The sequence below is a fragment of the Aricia agestis genome, chromosome 13, assembly GCF_905147365.1.
Source record: "Aricia agestis chromosome 13, ilAriAges1.1, whole genome shotgun sequence".
Classification (NCBI taxonomy): domain Eukaryota; kingdom Metazoa; phylum Arthropoda; class Insecta; order Lepidoptera; family Lycaenidae; genus Aricia; species Aricia agestis.
The window spans coordinates 875,331-897,382 of NC_056418.1; the positions used below are offsets into that span (position 1 = coordinate 875,331).

The window sequence follows — 22,052 nt, forward strand, 5'->3', positions numbered from 1 at the left end:
GAAGAAGAAGATAGGAGAAGAAGATAGAAGATAGATAGATGTATTATGTTTTAACTATATAAAAAACTTAAAAATAACAAAGTTATTATCTAAAATTATACTACAACTACCACAAGTATGAACTATGAACAGTAATTTCTATACTAACTGTACTTGAAACACGTTTCGTACCGAGACTATAATATTATAACCGCAGGCTAACCACAACCTCCTAGGCTGCGAAGCCTAGAATCACTGTATAGTACATTAAATAGGACACTGACGTTAGATTAAATAAAAGAACACAAAGATGAATACATTTATTTCTATGTATTTAGTGTCTAAGATACATTTTGAGATGTTGGACAATGCTTTCAATGTCTTAAAAAGACTTAAAAGATAGATAAAACAAGACAATTGTTTGAGCAAAACTTCGTTTTATTTTAATTATAAGTTTTGGTACTAGTCATTAGATTAAGTAAGACAATTACAGATAGTAATTTTTCGTTTTATTTACACGTTATTTTATTACAAGCTCTACATAGAGTTAATTCAATTTATTTATTAATTTTATATCATAAACCATGTACGAATTATATGTTAATGTATTGTAATATTATCTAGATTACCGTTTAATGTAAGAAATAGAGCGCGGAATATCATTAAAGTAACATTTGAAGCGGAAAATAATGGAAAATTTTCTGCGTTTATCGTATATTTTCCGCTTGAAATTTTCACAAATAAAATTCTATGACGTGTATAATATTTTACAAATAACTTTTCGTCTATTTATAACTTGTTACATTCTTTATATTAATATTTTATAGTTACTAAACTACGTAACTAAAAAAAGCAAAAAATAACTGACCTTTTTGCCTTCAGGTTACACGAGATCGTCGTCCGTTCCTCCGGCGCACCAAGCCAACCCGGGCACCGGAGACCAGCACAGAACCCATCGAGACCACCACGAGGAACCTCACGCGCGGACCCAACAGGTTCAGGAACCGGGTACAGAGCACAACCGCGCGCACCGACCGACCGACGAGAACTTACCTGAGACGGCGAACGGGCTCGAGCGGTGAGTACCACATGCTTTACATTCACTCGAAAACCACCTCTATTATGTATAATGTAGTGGTAGATATCGCGTGCGCAGTTTTCGACGTGGCATTTGAGTGGTGCACCGTAAATTTTCTTGTACAGCCTCGGAGTAGATTGTTTACGTTCACACTATAGTCACCTCTATGTATAGCACACTGAGGTGATTTTAGTGTGCGTGAATTTAAGTGGCGACATTTGCGTGGTGCGCCGTATATTTTCTTGTTGGAATCGAGGTCTCTCTACATTATACATTTACACAACTATCAGCTCTATTTCTATAGTAAAAAGTGATCTAATCGCATGCACAGATTTTCTGTAGGACTAACGTGTGGCGTACTGTAATTTCTTGTTTACAGTGCCGGTGGGATTTCCATTTTTCTCGTAGTCTATGATTTGATATTTCGCAGTTTCTACGCCCAAGCAATTTCAAAGCGATCATTGTCGATAATGGCTCATAAAGTATTTCAGTGATCGAAATGATATTTTAAGTATCTGAATTCTGAACTATTTCTATAGCTAATGATTTCTTAGGTTTAAGCGAGTATCACTAATTATATTACAAGGTTCAAACACTTACGGATTTTGTCGCGGAGCACTTTTATTAATCCCGTCGTTTCCGCTGTAAAGTAGCCGAAACGTCGGAATTCATAAAAATGCTCCGCGACAAAATCCGTTAGTGTTTGAACCTTGTAATATTTCTATAGCTTCTAATAACATTTACAAATGTCATAATTTAACGAATGAATCCTGTATATTATTAAGAAAAGAAGACTTCTTCGTCGTTCGTCTTAACAACGACTGTAATTATATGATACTCAGTATATTATTGAATACTCATTATATTATTGATACTCGGTATATTATTGAAAGTTTGAGAGAAGAAAGAATTATTTCTTTTTTATCATAATAAAAAAATAATAAGCATAAAGCAAATATTTCCATTACTTATCACAATTTTACTCTGTTTTACACATTTCTTTAATCTCTTGTATACGTCCAAAGGTTATCCAATACAATCGAGATATATTTAATTTTGCATTTTGCATATTAATTAATTGACTTGCTTTAATTAAAAAATATAACATATTATGTTAATTACAAATGTATGTTTATAATATTTATTTTATTATGTGGATAAAAATATCATCTTAAAATTTTAACATACATTTTCGATATTGAGATACAGTTATATTAGACGAAAGCAATGTTTTTTCCTAGGAATGTGATAATTGATTTAAAAATTGAAGACATGAGTGAATGTAATGGGTAACTAACATTTTGTAACTTAAGGGCAATTCTCGTTTTTCCCTTAAAATTTAAACAAACCTAGTAACTTGTCTGCTTCGTAACCTAGCTAATATATCTAGCTATACATAGAATCTACAGTTTTAAATTTCAAATAATTTTCCCTGTCATAAAGCCTCCACTTATGCAAAAAATAACATTTTCAAATTGTTAGATAACGAACTTAATCCACTCATGTCTTCAATTATAATGTTCAAATTGACTACAATATTCTCATATTTAAGTTTATTGTACTACAATGCGGATAACATGGAACAAGTTACATATAAATTTTGACATTCAATATGAAATTTCGTGCCTTCCTCGTGGCTTTGACCGTGATGGAAACAATTCTCATGTACTCGAATATTTCATACGGGACAACAAAAGCAAACATTAGCGACATTGAGGTATTGCAAAAGTGACCTTATTACGACGTGTGACGGTTACAAATCGCGTACACTCGACGAAGGTGAGCGACGTCTTACGGAACTCAAAACAAAAGTGACATTTCATGGAGTGCCGCGGGCGCAGGAAGAACATAGTTCAGATTATAAGTCAATTTTGATAAGGAATAACAATAATCATATAATTAAGCATATAGTTTAATCGCCGGCTTTAAGCGTGGTGACCGAATCAAGAAAATCCGTAACGAAAAAAACCTAACACACCTCACTCCGACCGTGTGTGCGTGCGACTAGAGTCTAGACGTATGAGAATTATAATTGCATAAGTATTTTTATTTATTTATATTATAATAATAATATAATAATATCTATGGACGCTTCACACCACGTCAGTCTGGCCCCGTGCTAAGTACCTAAAGGACTTGTGTTACAGGTACCAGACAACGGAAATATATTTAATACTTTTATACTATACATATATTTAAGATTTTTATTATATCATACACATATTTAATACACATCCAGACCCGGGAACATTGAAAACTTTTTGTTCCGTCGGCGGGATTCAAACCCGCGACCCCCGGTCACACTACCTCAGTGCCACAGACTAAAATTATAACAGTGAAGATGATAAAAGTAGCCTGCTTTAGACGCTCACCTAGCTAGCTAGCTCACCTGAACTTTGAATTTGAATACTCTTCTTTCTAGAGAAACGAGACACTTAAGGGGGTTCCATACAAAAGACATCAACGCGCACGCACAACTATTCCAATCGAAATATTTCGTAACTTATTTAAAAAACTAGATTGTTTGGAAATATTGAATGTGTGATATATAGAAATATTAATTAATAGACATTGCGATAGTAATCGGCTCGCGTGTGTCGACACCCGGCGAAATAGGCCGCAGTAATTCTTTCATACTCGTAGCTGCGGTAAACATATTGCATTGTGTTTACTAATATACTTTACTATATTTGGATCGAGTTATGTATTTTTTCTATTAAATGGACAAAAAATCGAGTAGACGGGTCATTCATCTTTTTGAAATACCTTATACCTAATATTATTATAACTTGTAGATACTGGGACATTCGTTCCGATGGCTTTACTTTTCGTTTTATGATAACCCGTGTTAACAAAATATTATATGAAAAACATTTTATTCTGATAGAACTACTTGCTTTATTCAATTTATAAATATTATAGAAACTGCCGTACTCAGAGACGAATAATATAATTACTTAACTGTAACTAAATTAAATTTCCCAACAAAAGCTTTACTTTATGCGTCCAACTCTTTATTAAAGTTAATTAATGTCAAGTATTCATGTTTTTATAAATATACTTAGTTAAATCATCATAAATGTCTCTGAGTGTAGCCGTAACAATTTATAACCAAAATAAGTGATAATACTTTAAGGTGTGTACGTGTTCCTTGTAGAGAGTTCACTGTGAAAGTAGCAGCTCTGAAAGACGAAATTTTTTGTCACTTTTGTATGGGCAAGGGCCCGAGCGTCACGAGTTTCCCCATACAAAAGTGAAAAAAAATGTTGGTCTTCCAGCGCTGCTATTTCACGGTGAACTCTATACAAGGAATACGTACACACCCTAAAGTATTATCACTTATTTTAGTTACACCCTGTATGTCACGTATTCATGTGTTTAAATGTTAAGTAGTTATGAATGTGAAATATTTGTAACATCCGGCGGACGATGTAATTAACGCATTTTCTCCGACACGACCACTGACGACTGGCGGCTGGCGACTGGCGACTGACGACTGGCGAGTGGCGACTCAGTTAATTACACGAGATGTTTTAACGCCATTAGATGTGTGTGGCGTTGAGATGAGAGATTAAGGCCCAATTATACCAACGACTGTTAAAGTTAATGCTGGAATTAACATCACGTTATCTCTTTCGTTTTTCATATGAATGAAACAGAAGCCATGCATATTTAACAAGCTGTTAACACTTACAGACGTCGGTGAAATTGGGCCTCACTCGAGTAATCATAATTTAATTTACAATTAGTAGATTTTCGAGATAGAGCCTATTATACTCACTCAAGTAATCATAATTTAATAAATATGGAAATATTGTACACGTTTTCAGTTACTTTGTTGCGTTGACATTCGTTTAAACTTTAAACGAATCGAGTACAATTTCCATGCTTTAAACTTTAAAGCATGGAAATTGTACTATCTGAGAAGTGGATTCCTAGGCAGATGGAGGACCTAAGTAATTTGGTCGCGTTATGTTTTTTTTTTTAAATGAAATAAGCGGGCAAACGAGCAAACGGGTCATCTGATGGAAAGCAACTTCCGTCGCCCATGGACACTCGCAGCATCAGAAGAGCTGCAAGTGCGTTGCCGGCCTTTTAAGAGGGAATAGGGTAATAGAGGAGGGTAGGGAAGGGAAGGGAATAGTTGAGGGTAGGGAAGGGTATAGGGTAGGGGTTAGGGGATTGGGCCTCCGGTAAACTCACTCACTCGGCGAAACACAGCGCAAGCGCTGTTTCACGCCGGTTTTCTGTGAGAACGTGGTATTTATCCGGTCGAGCCGGCCCATTCGTGCCGAAGCATGGCTCTCCCACGTATATTATGTCAAACCCATCAGACCGCATCACAGCTAACATTGAATTGACGTAGGCCGACCACATGACGTAGGTCTGTCAACTGCCTAGGGATCAGTTTCCTCGGTGGTACATTTCTCAGGACAAAAATTATCATCATCATAATTATTGTCTTCCCCTTGGTCACATTCCATACGTCTGGCTTTCATTCTCTTTAGGAATATTCTGTTTCTTAATATTATATAATTATGTATAATAGAGGATCTTTTTTCTGTCTTCTAATAATATTAAACAGAATATACATATTATTGTATGCATATATTATGGAACTTAAAAAAAACGGTAAGCCTTACGAAAGAAATACAACGTAGATTCATTGATAAAAAAGTTAAATATGCAAAAAGTGTTACGTCGTTAACAAACTTGAATTTTTAAATTACAGTTTGTGTCTTAATATATGACATAAACGTATTAAAAACAAATGTAACATGACATAACATGAGCATAAAACAATAAAATTCAATAGCGCTCAGAACGCGGAACAAAACTTTTTACCAATTAAAGTAAAATAGTTTAAAACGAGTTACTGTAGGTTTGACACAGTTTTCTGTTATATAATATTACGTCAGCATTTTTTCACGAAAGTAAACTTTCTCGGAACGTTTAAACACTAATGGTGAAGAGACACGCTAGATGTAGGTTCGAGCTTAGACCCATAAACGATGCTTCCTTTGAACCATGAATTTATTTCATTCCAACATCAGTACAGCTTTGATCAAGCTTTGATCCTTGCAAGTTGTAAAGTAACTCATATCCAGACAAACCTAAGTGGTTTGTGGAGAGTAACTATAGAGAATTATGTGTTTTTATGATAATAAAGAAATAAATTTAAAAAAAAACGTCGAAACGTTCAAAAGAGAGAATTTCGGTACCGCCAAAAGCAGCCACTTTTTACTCTATATAAAATTTTCATAAACAATATATCATCTTGAATAATAACAAGTTGCAGTAAAAATACCGCACGAAATAATTATCTAGTGCGTATATTATCTTATTTTTTTTTTAATTTGGTGTAGGCTTCGGAAATATAATTAAACTAGTTGACGCCCAAAACTACCTTGCGCCAAAATTCGTATATCGCTCTGGAATGGTACATTTTTTCGGGACAAAAGTACCCGCGACCTAAGGGCCGGGACACAAAAACACGGCACGACGTCGAACGGCGTCGTACGGCGCCGTGTCGGACGCGCCTCGTAAAAAACCACGGCACGGCGCCGTACGGCGTCGTACGACGTCGTGCCGTAGAAACTCACCTAGAAATTCAAGACGAGTTTCTATGGCACGACGTCGTACGATGCCGTACGGCGCCGTGCCGTGGTTTTTTCGACGCGCGTCCGACACGGCGCCGAACGACGCCGTACGACGTCGTGCCGTGTTTTTGTGTCCCGGCCCTAAAGTATATCCACACCAATTTTCAGCAAAATCGGTTCAGCGGTTTGGGCGTAAAGACCTAACAGACGTACAGCCACACTTTCGCACTACTAGGCTAGTGCAGGGTAGAAAGGCCCCTTAACAATCAGGAAACAATACTTTGCAAGAACCACGAACGACGGTAGCGGTGATGATGATGATACTTTCTCACCTATGATGTGCGCAGTGCGGGTCCGCGGTTTCTCGTCGTGTGTCGAGTTCCATACTGGTTATACTTTCATTTGTATATTCATTAACGGATGTGATAGCGCGAGTTATCGATTAAATATCACGTAATATGTAACGCTGTAATTATTATAAGCAATTTCAGGAGGAGTGGGCTGTATCGCTTCATGTTGATCTAAAAATTGTAACTCGACCAAATTGAAGTGCAATTGTACTTATAGGCTGTGTGGCACGGTCAGAACGTGACATTTTAATTTTAAGCATTATAGCAACACACTTTATTTTCATTGGTAAGATTAATGAATTGAAATAGACCGAACTGTAACGCAGATGATAATATCATACCAGCCTGTAACTGTATAACCATTCGGAAGACGTCAGCAAGGCCAGCCTCAGCAAGAGCTCTAATTTTTTACCTACTTTAAAAAAGGAGGCAGTTATTCGTATTTTTTTTTGTGAAGCGGTCGAGGGCTTTTATCAGGCGTTTAGCTAAACGTGGGAATAATTTGTAACACCCGAGCCGTATGCGTGTGTCCCACGCTCTTGATTGTGACAGAGGCTTCATTTTCGCTCACAAGTCACAATTTTCTATTGAGACACAATCGGGCGCTAAAATGCTGCATATTGATGTTTTTTTTAATCCTTATTTGTTAAAATTTCTTGATGTTCGCGCAGAATTAGTATATTACGCGGGAACCGTACATAAAACTATTTTTCTTTTCTCTCCGTATAAGTTACCCCATACTATAGTATGAAATGTGTTTCGTGAAAATTGGTTCACTGGTTTAGGCGTTACTCCACCGAATTCCATCAAATCTTATCAGGAGTTTTAGCTAGAAGAGGTATACAACGGACCTCGTAAATTATGAAAATACTAGATGTTATTTGCAACTTTTTTGAATTGCTGACTGAATTGTTATTAAAAAATGCAATTTAAAAATGTATTAATTTCTAAAAAAATATAACATTTTTTTTAGAAATTATTTTTTGATATACGCACACCAGAATTCCGCTAGATTTTCATATTTGGGCTAATATTGAATTTAAATTGTAATTTTACACAGAACTTGTAAAATGAGTCACAATTTAGAAAATGTCAATGAAACATCCATTAAACGTCTTACAAAATATCCTCTCGTTCATTGCATCTAGCATATATGATATAGAAATAAATTGAATATTTCTAAATTATCGCTGTGACCTAAGACCTATGAATAGGACATGAGTCTGCACTCTGCAGGTGCCAGTGCTTAAAACCTCATTACAGAGCCATAATTTTAATATTATGTTTATAGTATGTTAGTATTAATATCTATATATATAAAAATGGATTTTCAATTGTGTTAGTAACGCTAAAACTCGAAAATGGCTAAACGGATTGGGCTGATTTTAGTCTTAAAATATTCGTAGAAGTCCAGAGAAGGTTTTAAAGTGACACGAAGTTCACCGGGACAGCTAGTTACATATATATTATAGTAGTTGAAATAATATTATCATTAAAACTGGTACCATACGCAATTTTTTTATTGATTTTAATTATATATTATATAAAGAATCAAGTCAAACTAATCTACTTAATGTTGTTTTTTGTTTATATTTAATTTCCAAAGAAAAATAGTTGACATATTGTTGCGCAACTTTAAAACGGTGTACGGAGGATAACGGAACCTGTAAAAAGTAAACCAGCAACATTTTATGCCCGCCATTGTGAAACGAGTGTGCGCAAGAAATTGGAGCAAGCTAATGTATGAAACGGTTATTTTTTGCTCGCGATTTCATACACGTATGTCTTTATACAAACTTGGAAAATTGAATTTTCTCTCTCATTTCTGAGTCTCTGAACTCAATTATTCGTTGTGATATATTGTGGATAGAATGTATCTAATATACTACAAATCCTTTATTAAAATATACTTAATAATTATAATGTAATTGTAAACAGAACATTAAAAATCGGACTAGGTACTTTGTGTCATTCTATTTATTTGTTTCACGATTTTTACATGACTTTAAATCGGTCTCATTGCATTGTGTTTTATATTTATATATATCAAAATGAATTAAAAACCGATGTGTTCTAGTTAGACTAAACGTTATTATGCAATCAATGGGACAATTAGGTACATGGTAGCTGCTCTGACCTTCATTTTCGAATGGAAATATTTAACCTCATACCTACTGTAGGACGCAGGCATTAGATAGTAGGTGGTACTGGTGGCTAGGGACATTTTAGCGATGCATTTCAAGCATTGTTTAAGCATGCCAATTACAGTATTACACAAAACGATAATATGATAATATGTTAAAGGAATGCTGATCTGTAATTATGGTTGTTTGCAATTCCTTTATTCTGTTGTTAATAGTATATTATGTATGTTGTATGTTTGCATAGGTATGTAGGTATGTAGTGAAGTCGCTGATGCAACTATGCATGGGCGTATATAAGGGGTCCTGGGGGTCCGGACCCCCCTCCCCCCCCATTACTATACACATTACACATGCATTTTGTCGATTGGATAAGTGAGATGCACTTATCCAATCGACAAAATGTATGTACCGCACCGATTTTAATCGGCGAGGTACATGTATTTTTTTCTATTCACAGTATAACAATAATTATTTTCATACTGTGGAGCGTGTCCGTAGGCAGAGTAGGTACCGTGATGCGTTCGTAGTTCGCCGCAGGGGCGCGGGGAAATGAGCACAGTGGTGAGTGTTCCCGCCGCTGCGCCGCGCCGCCGAAGATCAAAAGAAAAAATAAGAAAATACTTTTGATTTCCCAAACACGTTACCTATTTGCTGCTACGGAACCCTTCATAGGCGAGTCCAACCCGCACTTGGCCGCTTTTTACGTTAGGGAGGCCCTTATCAAAGCTATATATACGCCCGTGCAACTATGAGACTATTTAATAGGATGGACACTATCTACGTTTCGTAATTTATCAAAAGAATTATTAACAAAGTGAACCCTACAAAGCTTTCAAAGCTTATTCTAAACTGATTAGGTAAAACTGCCACGCTTAGTACACATACCACTGATATAAATAATTTAGGCACTGCCCCATCATCATTTTAACGCAACACCTCTATAATCTATCTCTATCGATCTAGGTATATAATAAGCGCCTAATAAATTTTTATAGCAACAACCTTTTCAGCCACAACCGCTGTCAACACCACATCGTCTGCCACCACATCATCTACGTCGGCCTCCCTGACGTCACGTCGTACGCTATTCGTCAACCGCCGTCGCCCTGGTGTCACCACACTATCGCCAACAACTACAGAACCTCTGCCCAATGAGCCGACAGTCAAGACCACCACATTGTCCCCGACCGCCTTCATTGAGAGCGAGGAGGTCTTGCAGGAGATTGGGGAAATTGGTAAGGATATGGTATCCCATACAGCTTTTTTTTATGTGATAAGGGAGCAAACGAGCAAACGAGTTACCTGATGGAAAGCAACTTCAGTCGCCCATGGACACTCGCAGCATCAGAAGAGCTACAGGTGCGTTGCTGGCCTTTTAAGAGGGAATAGGGTAATAGGGCAGGGTAGGGATGGGAAGGGAATAGGGGAGGGTAGGGAAGGGAATATGGTAGCTGTTTGGGCCTCCGGTAAACTCCGGTTTTCTGTGAGAACGTGGTATTTCTCCGGTCGAGCCGGCCCATTCGTGCCGAAGCATGGCTCTCCCACGTTTGAACCATATAGCTGATTACAAAGTACTAAGGTTTCATCTTTTCTATAATAGTATAATATTATAATTATATTCAATTACGAAAAATGTTGCGGTATACTGTTTGGCGATGCTTGAAGGTACCGACATCAAGGTTAGGTGCCAGTTGGCAGCGGACGACATGAAGCAACCGCAGACGACGTTTCGTCGCGACACTACTGGTTTCTATGTATTTCTATGAAATACCCTGCGAAGCTAGCCACATGAATCTAGCGACACTATATTCATAGAAATGCATAGAAATCAGTAGTGTCGCGACGACACGACGTCTGCTACAACTTCATGCAGCCGGCTTCCAACATGTACCTTTACGATGCACATTTTTATGTCCGAGTGCTTTACTTCTGTATAAAATTAGTTATGTATAGAAGTTTAATGTAATTTATATTTTAGATTACCTGGAAGACTCTACACAAGTAACTACAGATTTACCGAGAACAACAGAATATGTCCAGAGACGACGTCCGCTAGTACAGCTGCAGATTAAGACGGAGGACCAGAATCAAGCAGCAACAACTGAGGAAGAAAAGAAGAGGCAGAGCAAGAAGTATAGTTCCAGCTTTAAGCAGAATGAACTGAACGAGATAATAAGGCAAAGAACTAGCGGAGAAGTTGTAGATATTGTCAAAGAAGGAAAAACTAACACCGAGAGTAAGTTTCTATTTGAAAATTGTATGTTTACTGTAAAAATAATACAAATAGCTTTTTTCTACTTTATCTACCCATAACAACATATTTTGGGATGGTTTTTTTAAATGTGAGTTTCTTACGCCGGTTCTTCTCGCTTTAGTTCCTGAACCGGTAGTAGGATTCAAATCTATTCAGAAATAAAACATTTTTTTAATTCATTTTATTAATTCTTAAATATTATTATTTTTTTGCAGGTTATACTTCCGAAACAGCTGCAGCAGTAGCACTAGCAGCCCATCAACTTATAGCAGCTCCAGTACCTGTGACCATCGACTACGAAGAAGACGCACAAACTACCAACGAACCGTACAAATATACGACCGCCTATACTATAACGCAACAAAGTGAGGACATGCTTAAGACACCCGCTTATACTACCTCCAAAAAGTATTATGACCCAACCTCTAACACTTACAGCTCTGTAGAAGTAGAAAATTTATCCACCAGCACGTATTCTACTGACAATACTAACATAAGATCCAAACAAAGGTATACAACTGTCGGGGGATTTAGTGGTCGTAGTTCTAACTCTCAAGATGTAGTCGAATTACCGTCGACTGTTCCCACGTATACGACTAATGCTGCTACCAAGGCTTCAAAGAGAGTAACCGGTAGAAGGTATAGGGGAAGAACAACAACCATGACTACTGATGCCGATGTAATTTCTACCATACAACCTTCCACGTACGAACCGGTGACTGACAAACGAGGCCAAATCAAGTTTAATGGAGAATATGTAGATAGTTTCGCTGGTTTTGGTTTTGGTGCAGCAAAGACGACTGACTTTGTTCGCCAGTCGTCTGGCACCCAAAGATACGCCTCAGGAGTAAATAGAGGCAGCGGTTCTAGATATCGTATCAGTGCTGGAGTACCAGTAACCACAGATTCCACATATGAAGCAAGAACCACTGACATTCGTGGGCCAGAAAAATACAAAAATTTAGTTCCTACTTTTGAAAGTACTATTGATGTACAATCTAATATAGGTGGCCAGTCTAATTTAGATGTGCAGACAGATGAGCGTGGCTCAGAAAAATATTCGACCGGAAAATATCAAGATTCAGTTTCTACCTTTGAAAGTAACGTAGACGTACAATCTAATTTAGGAGTACAGTCAGTGACTGACGAGCGAAGCTCAGGAAGGTTTTCTACAGGAGTCAACAGATTCCGCATTAGTTCAGAAGCACAAGTGACTCCTACAGATGCTACATATGAAGCAAAAATAACAGATATACGTGGGCCGTCAAAATACTCTGCCGGGGAACATCAAGGTTCAGTATCTACTCTCGTAACAAATGAATATTCTGTAGATGCACAATCTAATGCTAATGTACAGTATAATTTAGGTGCACAATCTAATACAGGTGAACGGTATAGCACAAATGCACAGTCTAATGTAAATATAGATCATAATGTAGGTGCACAATCTAATTCAAACAGACAACAATCAGTCGCTTCTACCGAGGTTAGGATGACTGATATACGTGGTTCAGAAAAATATACCACTGGAAAATATCAAGGCTCAATATCCACAAATGCAGACATACAATCTACAGCAGGTGCACAATCTAACACAGGTGCATGGGTTAACACAGACGCGCAGTCTAATGTGAAAATAGAGTATAATTCAAATGGACAAGTAAACGCAGGTCAATCAGTCGCTTCTACCGAGGTTATGATGACTGATATACGTGGTTCAGAAAAATATACCAGGGGAAATTATCAAGGCTCAATATCCACAAATGCAGACATACAATCTACAGCAGGTGCACAATCTAACACAGGTGCATGGGTTAACACAGACGCGCAGTCTAATGTGAAAATAGAGTATAATTCAAATGGACAAGTCAACGCAGGTCAACCAAGCGCTTCTACCGAAGTTAAGACGACTGATATACGTGGTTCAGAAAAATATACCACTGGAAAATATCAAGGCTCAATATCTACAAATGCAGACATACAATCTACAGCAGGTGCACAATCTAACACAGGTGCATGGGTTAACACAGACGCGCAGTCTAATGTGAAAATAGAGTATAATTCAAATGGACAAGTCAACGCAAGTCAACCAAGCGCTTCTACCGAAGTTAAGACGACTGATATACGTGGTTCAGAAAAATATAACACTGGAAAATATCAAGGCTCAATATTCACAAATGCAGACATACAGTCTACAGCAGGTGCACAATCTAACACAGGTGCATGGGTTAACACAGGCGCGCAGTCTAATGTGAATGTAGAGTATAATTCAAACGGACAAGTAAACGCAGGTCAATCAGTTGCTTCTACCGAGGTTATGATGACTGATATACGTGGTTCAGAAAAATATACCAGGGGAAATTATCAAGGCTCAATATCCACAAATGCAGACATACAATCTACAGCAGGTGCACAATCTAACATAGGTGCATGGGTTAACACAGACGCACAGTCTAATATGAATATAGAGTATAATTTAAATGCACAAGCTAAAGCAGGTCAATCGGCCAATACAACAAAAGTGAAGACGACTGATATACGCGGCTCAGACAAATACTCCACTGGAAAATATCAAGGTTCAATTTCTACTCTGGAAGTAGATGTCGAATCAACTTCAGGTTTACAATCTAATGCTAATGTACAATACGATTTAGGTGCACAATCTAACACAGGTGAAAGGGTAAACACGAATGCACAATCTAATGTGAATATAGAGTCTAATTCAAACGCACAAGCTGATGCAGGTCAATCAGTCACTACAACAGAAGTAAAGACGACTGATATACGTGGCTCAGATAGTTACTCCACCGGAAAATATCAAGATTCAGTTTCAACCTTTGGTAGTAACGTAGACGTCCATTCTAATGCAGGAGTGCATTTAGCAGCTGACGAGCGAGGCTCTGAAAAATACTCAATAGAAGTGAACAAATACGAAATTAGTGCTGAGGTACCAATTATCGCAGATGTCAAATATGGAGCAACGACTACTGGTGTCCATGGCTCAGAAAAATATAAAAATTCAGTTTCCAGTTTTGGAACCAACGTGGAAGAACAATCTAATGCAAATGCACAGAATAGTATAGGTACACAATCTAACACAGATGAACAGCATATCACAGACGCACAGTCTACTTTAAATTTAGAGTATAATGCAAGTGCACAATCTGATGCCAGTGCCCAGTCAATCACTTCCGCAGAACTAAAAACCACTGACATACGAGAATCAGACAAATTCTCTACCGAAACAAACCAAGGTTCAGTCTCTAGTTTTGAAACAAATGTAAACAAAGAATCTTATTCAGGAGTTCAGTTAGCCACTGACGAGCGAGGCTCTGGAAAGTATTATGTAGCTAGAAACAGATACCGTATTAGTACTGAGACACCAGTAACCACAGATTCTACATATGAAGCAAGAATAACTGATATTCGTGGCTCGGAAAAATATAAAAGCTCAGTTTCTACTTTTGATACTAACGTAGATGTACAGTCAAAAACAGGAACCCAGTCTAATGTGGTACTGACAACGGCTGATGAGCAAAGCGCAGGGAAATATTTACTAGACGTGAATAAATTCAGCATTAGTGCTGATGCATCAGTAACAGCCACAGATGCCACATATGGGGCTAGGACAACTGATATTCGTGGTTCAGAAAAATATAAAACTTCGGTTTCTTCTTTGGAAACGAATGGCAATGTACTATCTAATGCCAGTGTGCAGTCTAATTTAGGATTGCAAACTACAACATACGAGCGTGATTCGGAAAAATATTCTACTGAAACATATCAAAGTTCAATTTCTTTGGAAGCAAATAAAGATGAACAGAACAATACAAATGTACAATATAAAATTGATTCACAATTTGATACAGCGAGCCAATCGATTACTGCTGCGGAAGTAAAGACAACTGATATAAGCGGCTCGGAAAAATACTCCAGCGAATTAAACCAAGGTTCAGTTACTAACTTTGAAAATAATGTAAACGTACAATCTAATTCAGGAGTACGGTTTACGACTGACGAGCGAAACTCCGGAAAGTATTCAGTAGGAGTAAACAGATACCGTATAACTACAGAGGCACCAGTAACCACAGATTCTACATATGAAGCCAGAGTGACTGACCTTCGTGGCTCGGAAAAATACAAAAATTCTGTTTCCGCTTTCGAAAGTAATGTAGACGTAAAATCTAATGCACACACCCAGTCCAATGTAGGAGCACAGACATCTACTGATGAAAAAGGCACAGGAAAATATTCAGTACGAGTGAACAAATTCCGCGTTAGTGCTGATAAGCCAGTAACAACAACAGATGCCACATATGGTGCAAGAACAACTGATATTCGAGGCTCAGAAATATATGAAACTTCAGTTTCTACTTTTGAAACTAATGCAGGTGTCCAGTCTAATTTGGGGGTACAAACAGTAATTGGCGAGCGGGGCTCAGAAAAATATTCCACTGAAAAATATGAAGGTTTCATTTCTCTTGAAGCAAGTAAAGATGCACAATCTAATGCTAATGTACAGTATTCTAAAGATTTACAATCAAATACGGGTGCACAATCAGTGACTTCTGCGGAAGTGTCGGCAAGTGATATACGCGGCTCGGACAAATACACCACTGGATCCAACCAAGGTACAATTTCTAGATTCGAAACAAATGTAAACGTACAGTCTAATTTAGGAGTACAGTTAGAAACTGACGAGGGAAGCTCTGGAAAATATTCGGTAAATGTAAGCAAATACCGCATTAATGCCGAGGCACCATTGACCGCAAGCACTTCATATGAAGCAAAGACAACTGATGTTCGCGGATCGGACAAATATAAAACTTCCATTTCTACTCTTGAAACTAACGTTGATGTCAAATCGAATGCTCAGTCTCAGTTCAATGCTGGAGTACAGAATGTTAGTGCAGAGCAAAGTTCCGAAAATTATTCCACTGGAAAATATGATGGTTCAGTTTCTACGTTTGGAACGAACACAGAAGCTCAATCGAATGTACAGATATTGAATGATGAGCGACGCGGTGAAAAGTATTCGATAGGTGGGAACAGACGCCGCATAGGAGTAAAAAGATTCCGCGTTACAACTGAGGCACCTGTTCAGAGCACAGATGCTACATATGCCACCGGTATAAGTGATATGCGTGGCTCTGAAAAATATTCTGCTGGAAGAAATAAGGAATTAATTTCTACTTTCGAAACCAATGCAAATTTGCAGGCTGATGTAAATGTACAATATAATACTGGCGCGGAATTAATCACTCCTACTGTTCCTATAACATTTGGAGTAAAAACAAGTGATATAAGCGGATCAGACAAATATTCGAAAGGTGGGAACAGACGCCGCATAGGAGTAAAAAGATTCCGCGTTACAACTGAGGCACCTGTTCTGATCACAGATGTTACATATGCAACCATTACAACTGATATGCGTGGCTCTGAAAAATATTCTGCTGGAAGAAACAAGGAATTAATTTCTACTTTCGAAACCAATGCAGATTTACAGTCTGATGTAAATGTACAATATAATGGTGGTGCGGAATTAATCACTCCTACTGTTCCCATAACATTTGGAGTGAAAACAACGGATATAAGTAGATCAGACAAATATTCTAGCGAAAAATATGAAGGTTCAGCTTTTGAAGCAAATATAGAAATACAATCCAAAGGCAAGTTCCAATCAGTGACTTCGCCAGTACCTGTAACATATGAAGTAAAGACAACAGATCAGCGTGGTCCATTAAAATATGCTTATGGACGAAACCAAAGTTCCATTTCGAATGTTGAAACTAACTTAGACGTACAATCTAACAGTGGTACACAATCTTATACAAATCTACAATATGATACAACTGCACAATCTAATACAGGTATACAGTCTAACACTAATGCGCGGTACAATGCTAATGCACAATCTAATACAGGTGAATTTAGAAACAATAACAAACAATCTAATATAAATGTAGAATATGATGCGAATGCACTATCTAATGCTAACCTAGCCTATAATGTAGATGTACAATCTAATGCTAATATGGAGTATAATACAGACGCACAGTCTAATGTAAATTTACAGTACAATATAGATGCAAAATCTGAAGCAGGTGTACAATCAGTCTCTTCGACTAAAATAAAATCTACTGATATTCGCGGTTCAGACAAATATTCTACTGGAAAATATGAAGGTTCCATTTCTATTCTGGGAGCAAACATAGATATACAATCTAATGAAGGTATACAATCAGTTTCTTCCCAAGTACCTGTTTCATATGAAGTTAACACGACCGATTACCGCGGTCCGATGAAATATGCTGCAGGAGAATATCAAAGTTCCGTTTCAACGTTTGAAGCAAATTTACTATCTAATGGAGATGCACAATCTTACGCAAATGTACAATATGATTCAAATGTGCAAGGTGGTGATAGTCAGAATTACTTAAATACACAATCAAATGTTAATATAGATAACGCACGAGTACAATCAACTGTAAATAAACAGACTAATACTAATACACAGCTTAATGCTAATGCACCATTTAATTCGAATGCACAAAATAATTCAAGCGGAGAGTATAGCACAGATGCACAATCTAATACTAATATAGATTATAATGCAAGCGCACAAGCTAACACAGGAGCTCAATACAATGCAAATGCACAATTAATTATTAATGCACAGTATGATGCAGGTGCATCTCGCACAGGCGAAGTAAAACCTGTTATTTCTTCTGTACCTGTAATATATGAATTGAAAACGACAGATATACAAAGCCTAGAGAATAATACTTCAACGTTTGAAACGAACGTAGATGTACAATCCAATGCAGGTGCACAGTACAATGCAAGTGTTCAATCTGATGCAAAAATACAGTCTAATACTAATGGACAATTTATCTCTTTCACAGTGCCTTTATCGTATGAATTTAATGCCACCGAAATACGTGGTCCAGCAAAATACTCATCAGGAACCAACCAAGAATCTGTTACGAGCTTCCAGGATAATGCAACTGGACAATCAATTTCTTCTGCAAGACCTACTTCATATAAAATAAGGACCAAAGGACGACGACCAACAAAATTCTCAGGAGGCTACAGAAATAAAGTAACCAATGTTGAAAGTGATGCAGATGTAATTTCGACACTACAACCAACCACGTATGAATCGCAAACCACAGATATCAGGGGCGAAACAAAATATTCCACTGCAGAATACAGAGACAGCGCTACTCGCTTTGAAAGTACTGCAGATGGTATTTCAACTATACAACCCACGATGTCTACCTATGAAATTAAAACAAGAGGTCCAGGAAACTATTGGACTGGACAATATAGAAGCAGGACTTCTTCTAGCCTCCAAACTGATGAAGATAGTGTTTCGACCGTACAGCCAACTACCTACGAAGCTGATACTACAGATATAAGAGGGTCATCAAGATACAGCGCCGAGGAATACAGAGGAAGAGTATCTGAAGTACGAACTAACACAGATATACCGTTCGTTTCTACAATACAATCATATGAGTCTGATACTTCTGACACTAGAGGACCTTTAAGGTACAGTACAGTTAATGCGTATGCAGATGGAACCTATAATGAAAACACAGATAGTGACGTTATCAGTAATCGTATATCAACGACTTATACACCTGAAATTGTTAACAGTCGGATTCCAACAAGATTTACAACTGCTAACGCGTATAGAGGATCTACCGTTCAAACAGACACAGAAATACCGTCAACAGTTTCTACAATCACAGAATACTCCTTTGATTCTACTCTTGGCAAATCAGCATCGAGAACTTCGCAAACAGGATACGGAGGTAAATATTCTAGTGAAGCAGAAATATCTGAAAGTACATCAGGCAGGACCGATGTTAGACAACCAACGAGACTCATCACAGGCTCTTATTCTGGACGAGGAACTAGACCAACCATTGCATCCGAATCTATCGATAGCCTGACCGTTAGCGGCGGCTCATCGGAAGCGACACAGGAAAGAGGAGCAGGAAAGTACTACGTTACTTCAGGTATTACCGACATAAGAGAGCCAGCACAATTTTCGTCGTCACTCGACCTTAGAGGATCGGCAAGATTTGCTGGAAGTGAAACACTCACAGGCAGGACTATACGTCCAGGATTCCTGCCACAAAACACAATAGATCCTATTTTGTCTGGAATTACAATTAACATTGGCGCTCAAAAGGGTGATTCAACAGCCAGATACAATTCTGCTACGGACGGATCTGCTACAACATTACCCTCTAGTGAGTATGAATCCAGGAAATCTAGTCAATTGGTAACTAGTGTGAGCTCTGGCGATGAACTTTCAACAAACATCGGCGAATCTACAGCGACCACCGCCAGCCCTTCCACAGTCAAATCTGCTAGGCCCACAGGTTTCACACCCAGTCTACTCAACCTCGGCGATATAGCTGAAGAGAAATCCTCGTTAAAGTATCAGATAAACCAGAAATCTAACAGCTACCAAAGTAACGAAAGAGGTCCATCGACTGCGAGATACGAGGAAAATGAGAAGATCCCAGTTCCCGTCATATACGCGTATTCCTCGTCCGGATCATCCAGCAGCCAGAGCTCGAGCGCGGAGCCTTCATACTTCACCAGGGAATACCTTCTGGAGTCGCCAGTTACGAAGACATACGAGGGTAAATTTTACACACACTTTATACGTAATTAATGCTGACTAACTTCTATTAATATTTTCTTGGTAGACTTTAAAGTTAATTTAAATAATATAAACTAAAATATTTCATTTACATAATAAATATATATCCTATTTCAATTAATTGAGAATTCAATTCGACACAGAAAATTGCTGCAGATGTTATAATGTACACTGTTAACTTTCAGAGGAATACCAATATCTATCCCCAGTGACAATACCGAGTACCACGGGCAGAAAATCTATCAGGAGGAAGATATACCGGAAATATAACGCACAGAAACCGGTCGAGAACGTATCGACGACCACAACTACTGAAGCTCCCTCCCCATCCACGGAGGCGCCGACACCAAAACGGCGAACGACCACAGTGAAACCTTTCCAGAAGTTAACAGTTCGCAGGGTGCCGCTACAGTCCGTGCAGAAGATCACGCTGAGCAAGAAGGAGATAGAGGAAGCGAAACAGAAGTTCAAGCCAGCCAAGGATTACGACTACTACGATGATAACCACGAGAAGATCGCCAAATACGACGGCACCAAAGTTATCGTTAGAGGAGAAGGTTAGTACTAACTACTAACACATACAATGAAAAGCTAAATGCACTCAGAAGATTCATTTAATTAGTAGATAATAGTTTTTATTATGCGTAGGTAGATAATGAAAAATAAATAATTAAATGAATATCTCTGAATAATAACTTTAATGAAGATTTACCGTAAGCTCCATACATTCTCTATCAAACTCCTCATTAAATTTAAGTTAAGTTATAATTAACTCTCTTTGAGTGCTGCCGAAAGAGAGTACTTATGTTTTAAGGCATATTAGGTTTTTCGGTTGTGCTAAGTTAGTTTAAATATTTAGGTCGGTGTTTTTCAACCTTTCTTATGATGACCCCCTTCGCTTTTGTATTTTGTACATGTAGATTTATGAATATAGCTTTTGTTTAAATTTTCCTTCTGCATAATAATATCTTTTATATCTTTATTGTTCTATTTTGCGATTATTTTGCTTGTTTGCCATTATATCCTAAAACCGTTACTTCCGCGCAGGTAACATCCAATGTTTGGACATCGGTAACTTCCCCCATCCGACCTCGTGCAAGAAGTTCATATCGTGCGCCAGAATAGAGAGCGGCGCGGTCCTGGGCTGGGAGTACATCTGTCCTAAGGGGCTGTCCTTCGACCCGGTCGGAGGCATTTGCAACTGGTCAGCGGGACTGGGGTGCAACGAAAAAGATATATAGACAGTGATGTGAAAACCCCCTAAAGTTTCGAGTGTTCTAGGTATATTTAAATAAACTTTTTTTTGGTTTGAACCATTAGAAGTGTCCACGGTTAAAACTTTCTAGTGATGGTGTTACCAGCGTACCGAGTTCCCCATATCATTAACTTAAGTCTCGGTGTAGCCGAGTAGGTACTATAATCTATAATATTATTTAATTATCTATTAAACTTATTTATGTATGTGATATAAACGTTAGAATTTCATAAATTATTATACTACAAAAATATCTGTTGAACGCTTAATATTTCAAAGATTTGGTCAATTTTAGGGAAAAGTTATTGACAATACTCATAATTAAGAATTTATGTTATAGTCTACACTGCCAATTACTATTTTATAATAAATATATTTTAATCTTACACCAATGAATGTGTGAACGTTTACAAATGAAGTCACAAAATTTAGGTATATTTTAGTGTCACAATTCACAAACCATTATAAACTACATTATGTGTTTGTTGGTGTAAAGTTCGTTGTAAAGTAATGAAAATTCATAATGTGCCTTATTTTACAATATTTAGTTGTTAAGTAATAAAAGAAATTAAAAAAATACATGCTTAGTTTTTATTTCCTCGCGTTTAACAAAAAACAATCTTGACAAAAATGTTTTGAATGTGTTCAAAAAATTATTTGTCAGATCTTTCATTTAACTTAATGGATCTTTTAACTGCATGTTGAACGA

At 37.5% G+C, this 22,052-nt stretch overlaps 1 protein-coding gene across 1 annotated transcript; it reads left to right on the forward strand.

Moving 5' to 3' along the window:
* Positions 1 to 846: 846 nt before the first annotated feature.
* LOC121733293 (mucin-5AC-like) lies at positions 847 to 21,621 on the forward strand (the record flags this gene model as incomplete). The annotated part of the gene is made up of 7 exons (XM_042123509.1): positions 847 to 1,057; positions 10,162 to 10,386; positions 11,130 to 11,387; positions 11,621 to 11,770; positions 18,311 to 20,068; positions 20,274 to 20,645; positions 21,136 to 21,621. Coding segments are annotated over 7 exons (3,168 nt in total), but the record flags the coding sequence as incomplete, so codon positions are not given.
* Positions 21,622 to 22,052: the final 431 nt, after the last annotated feature.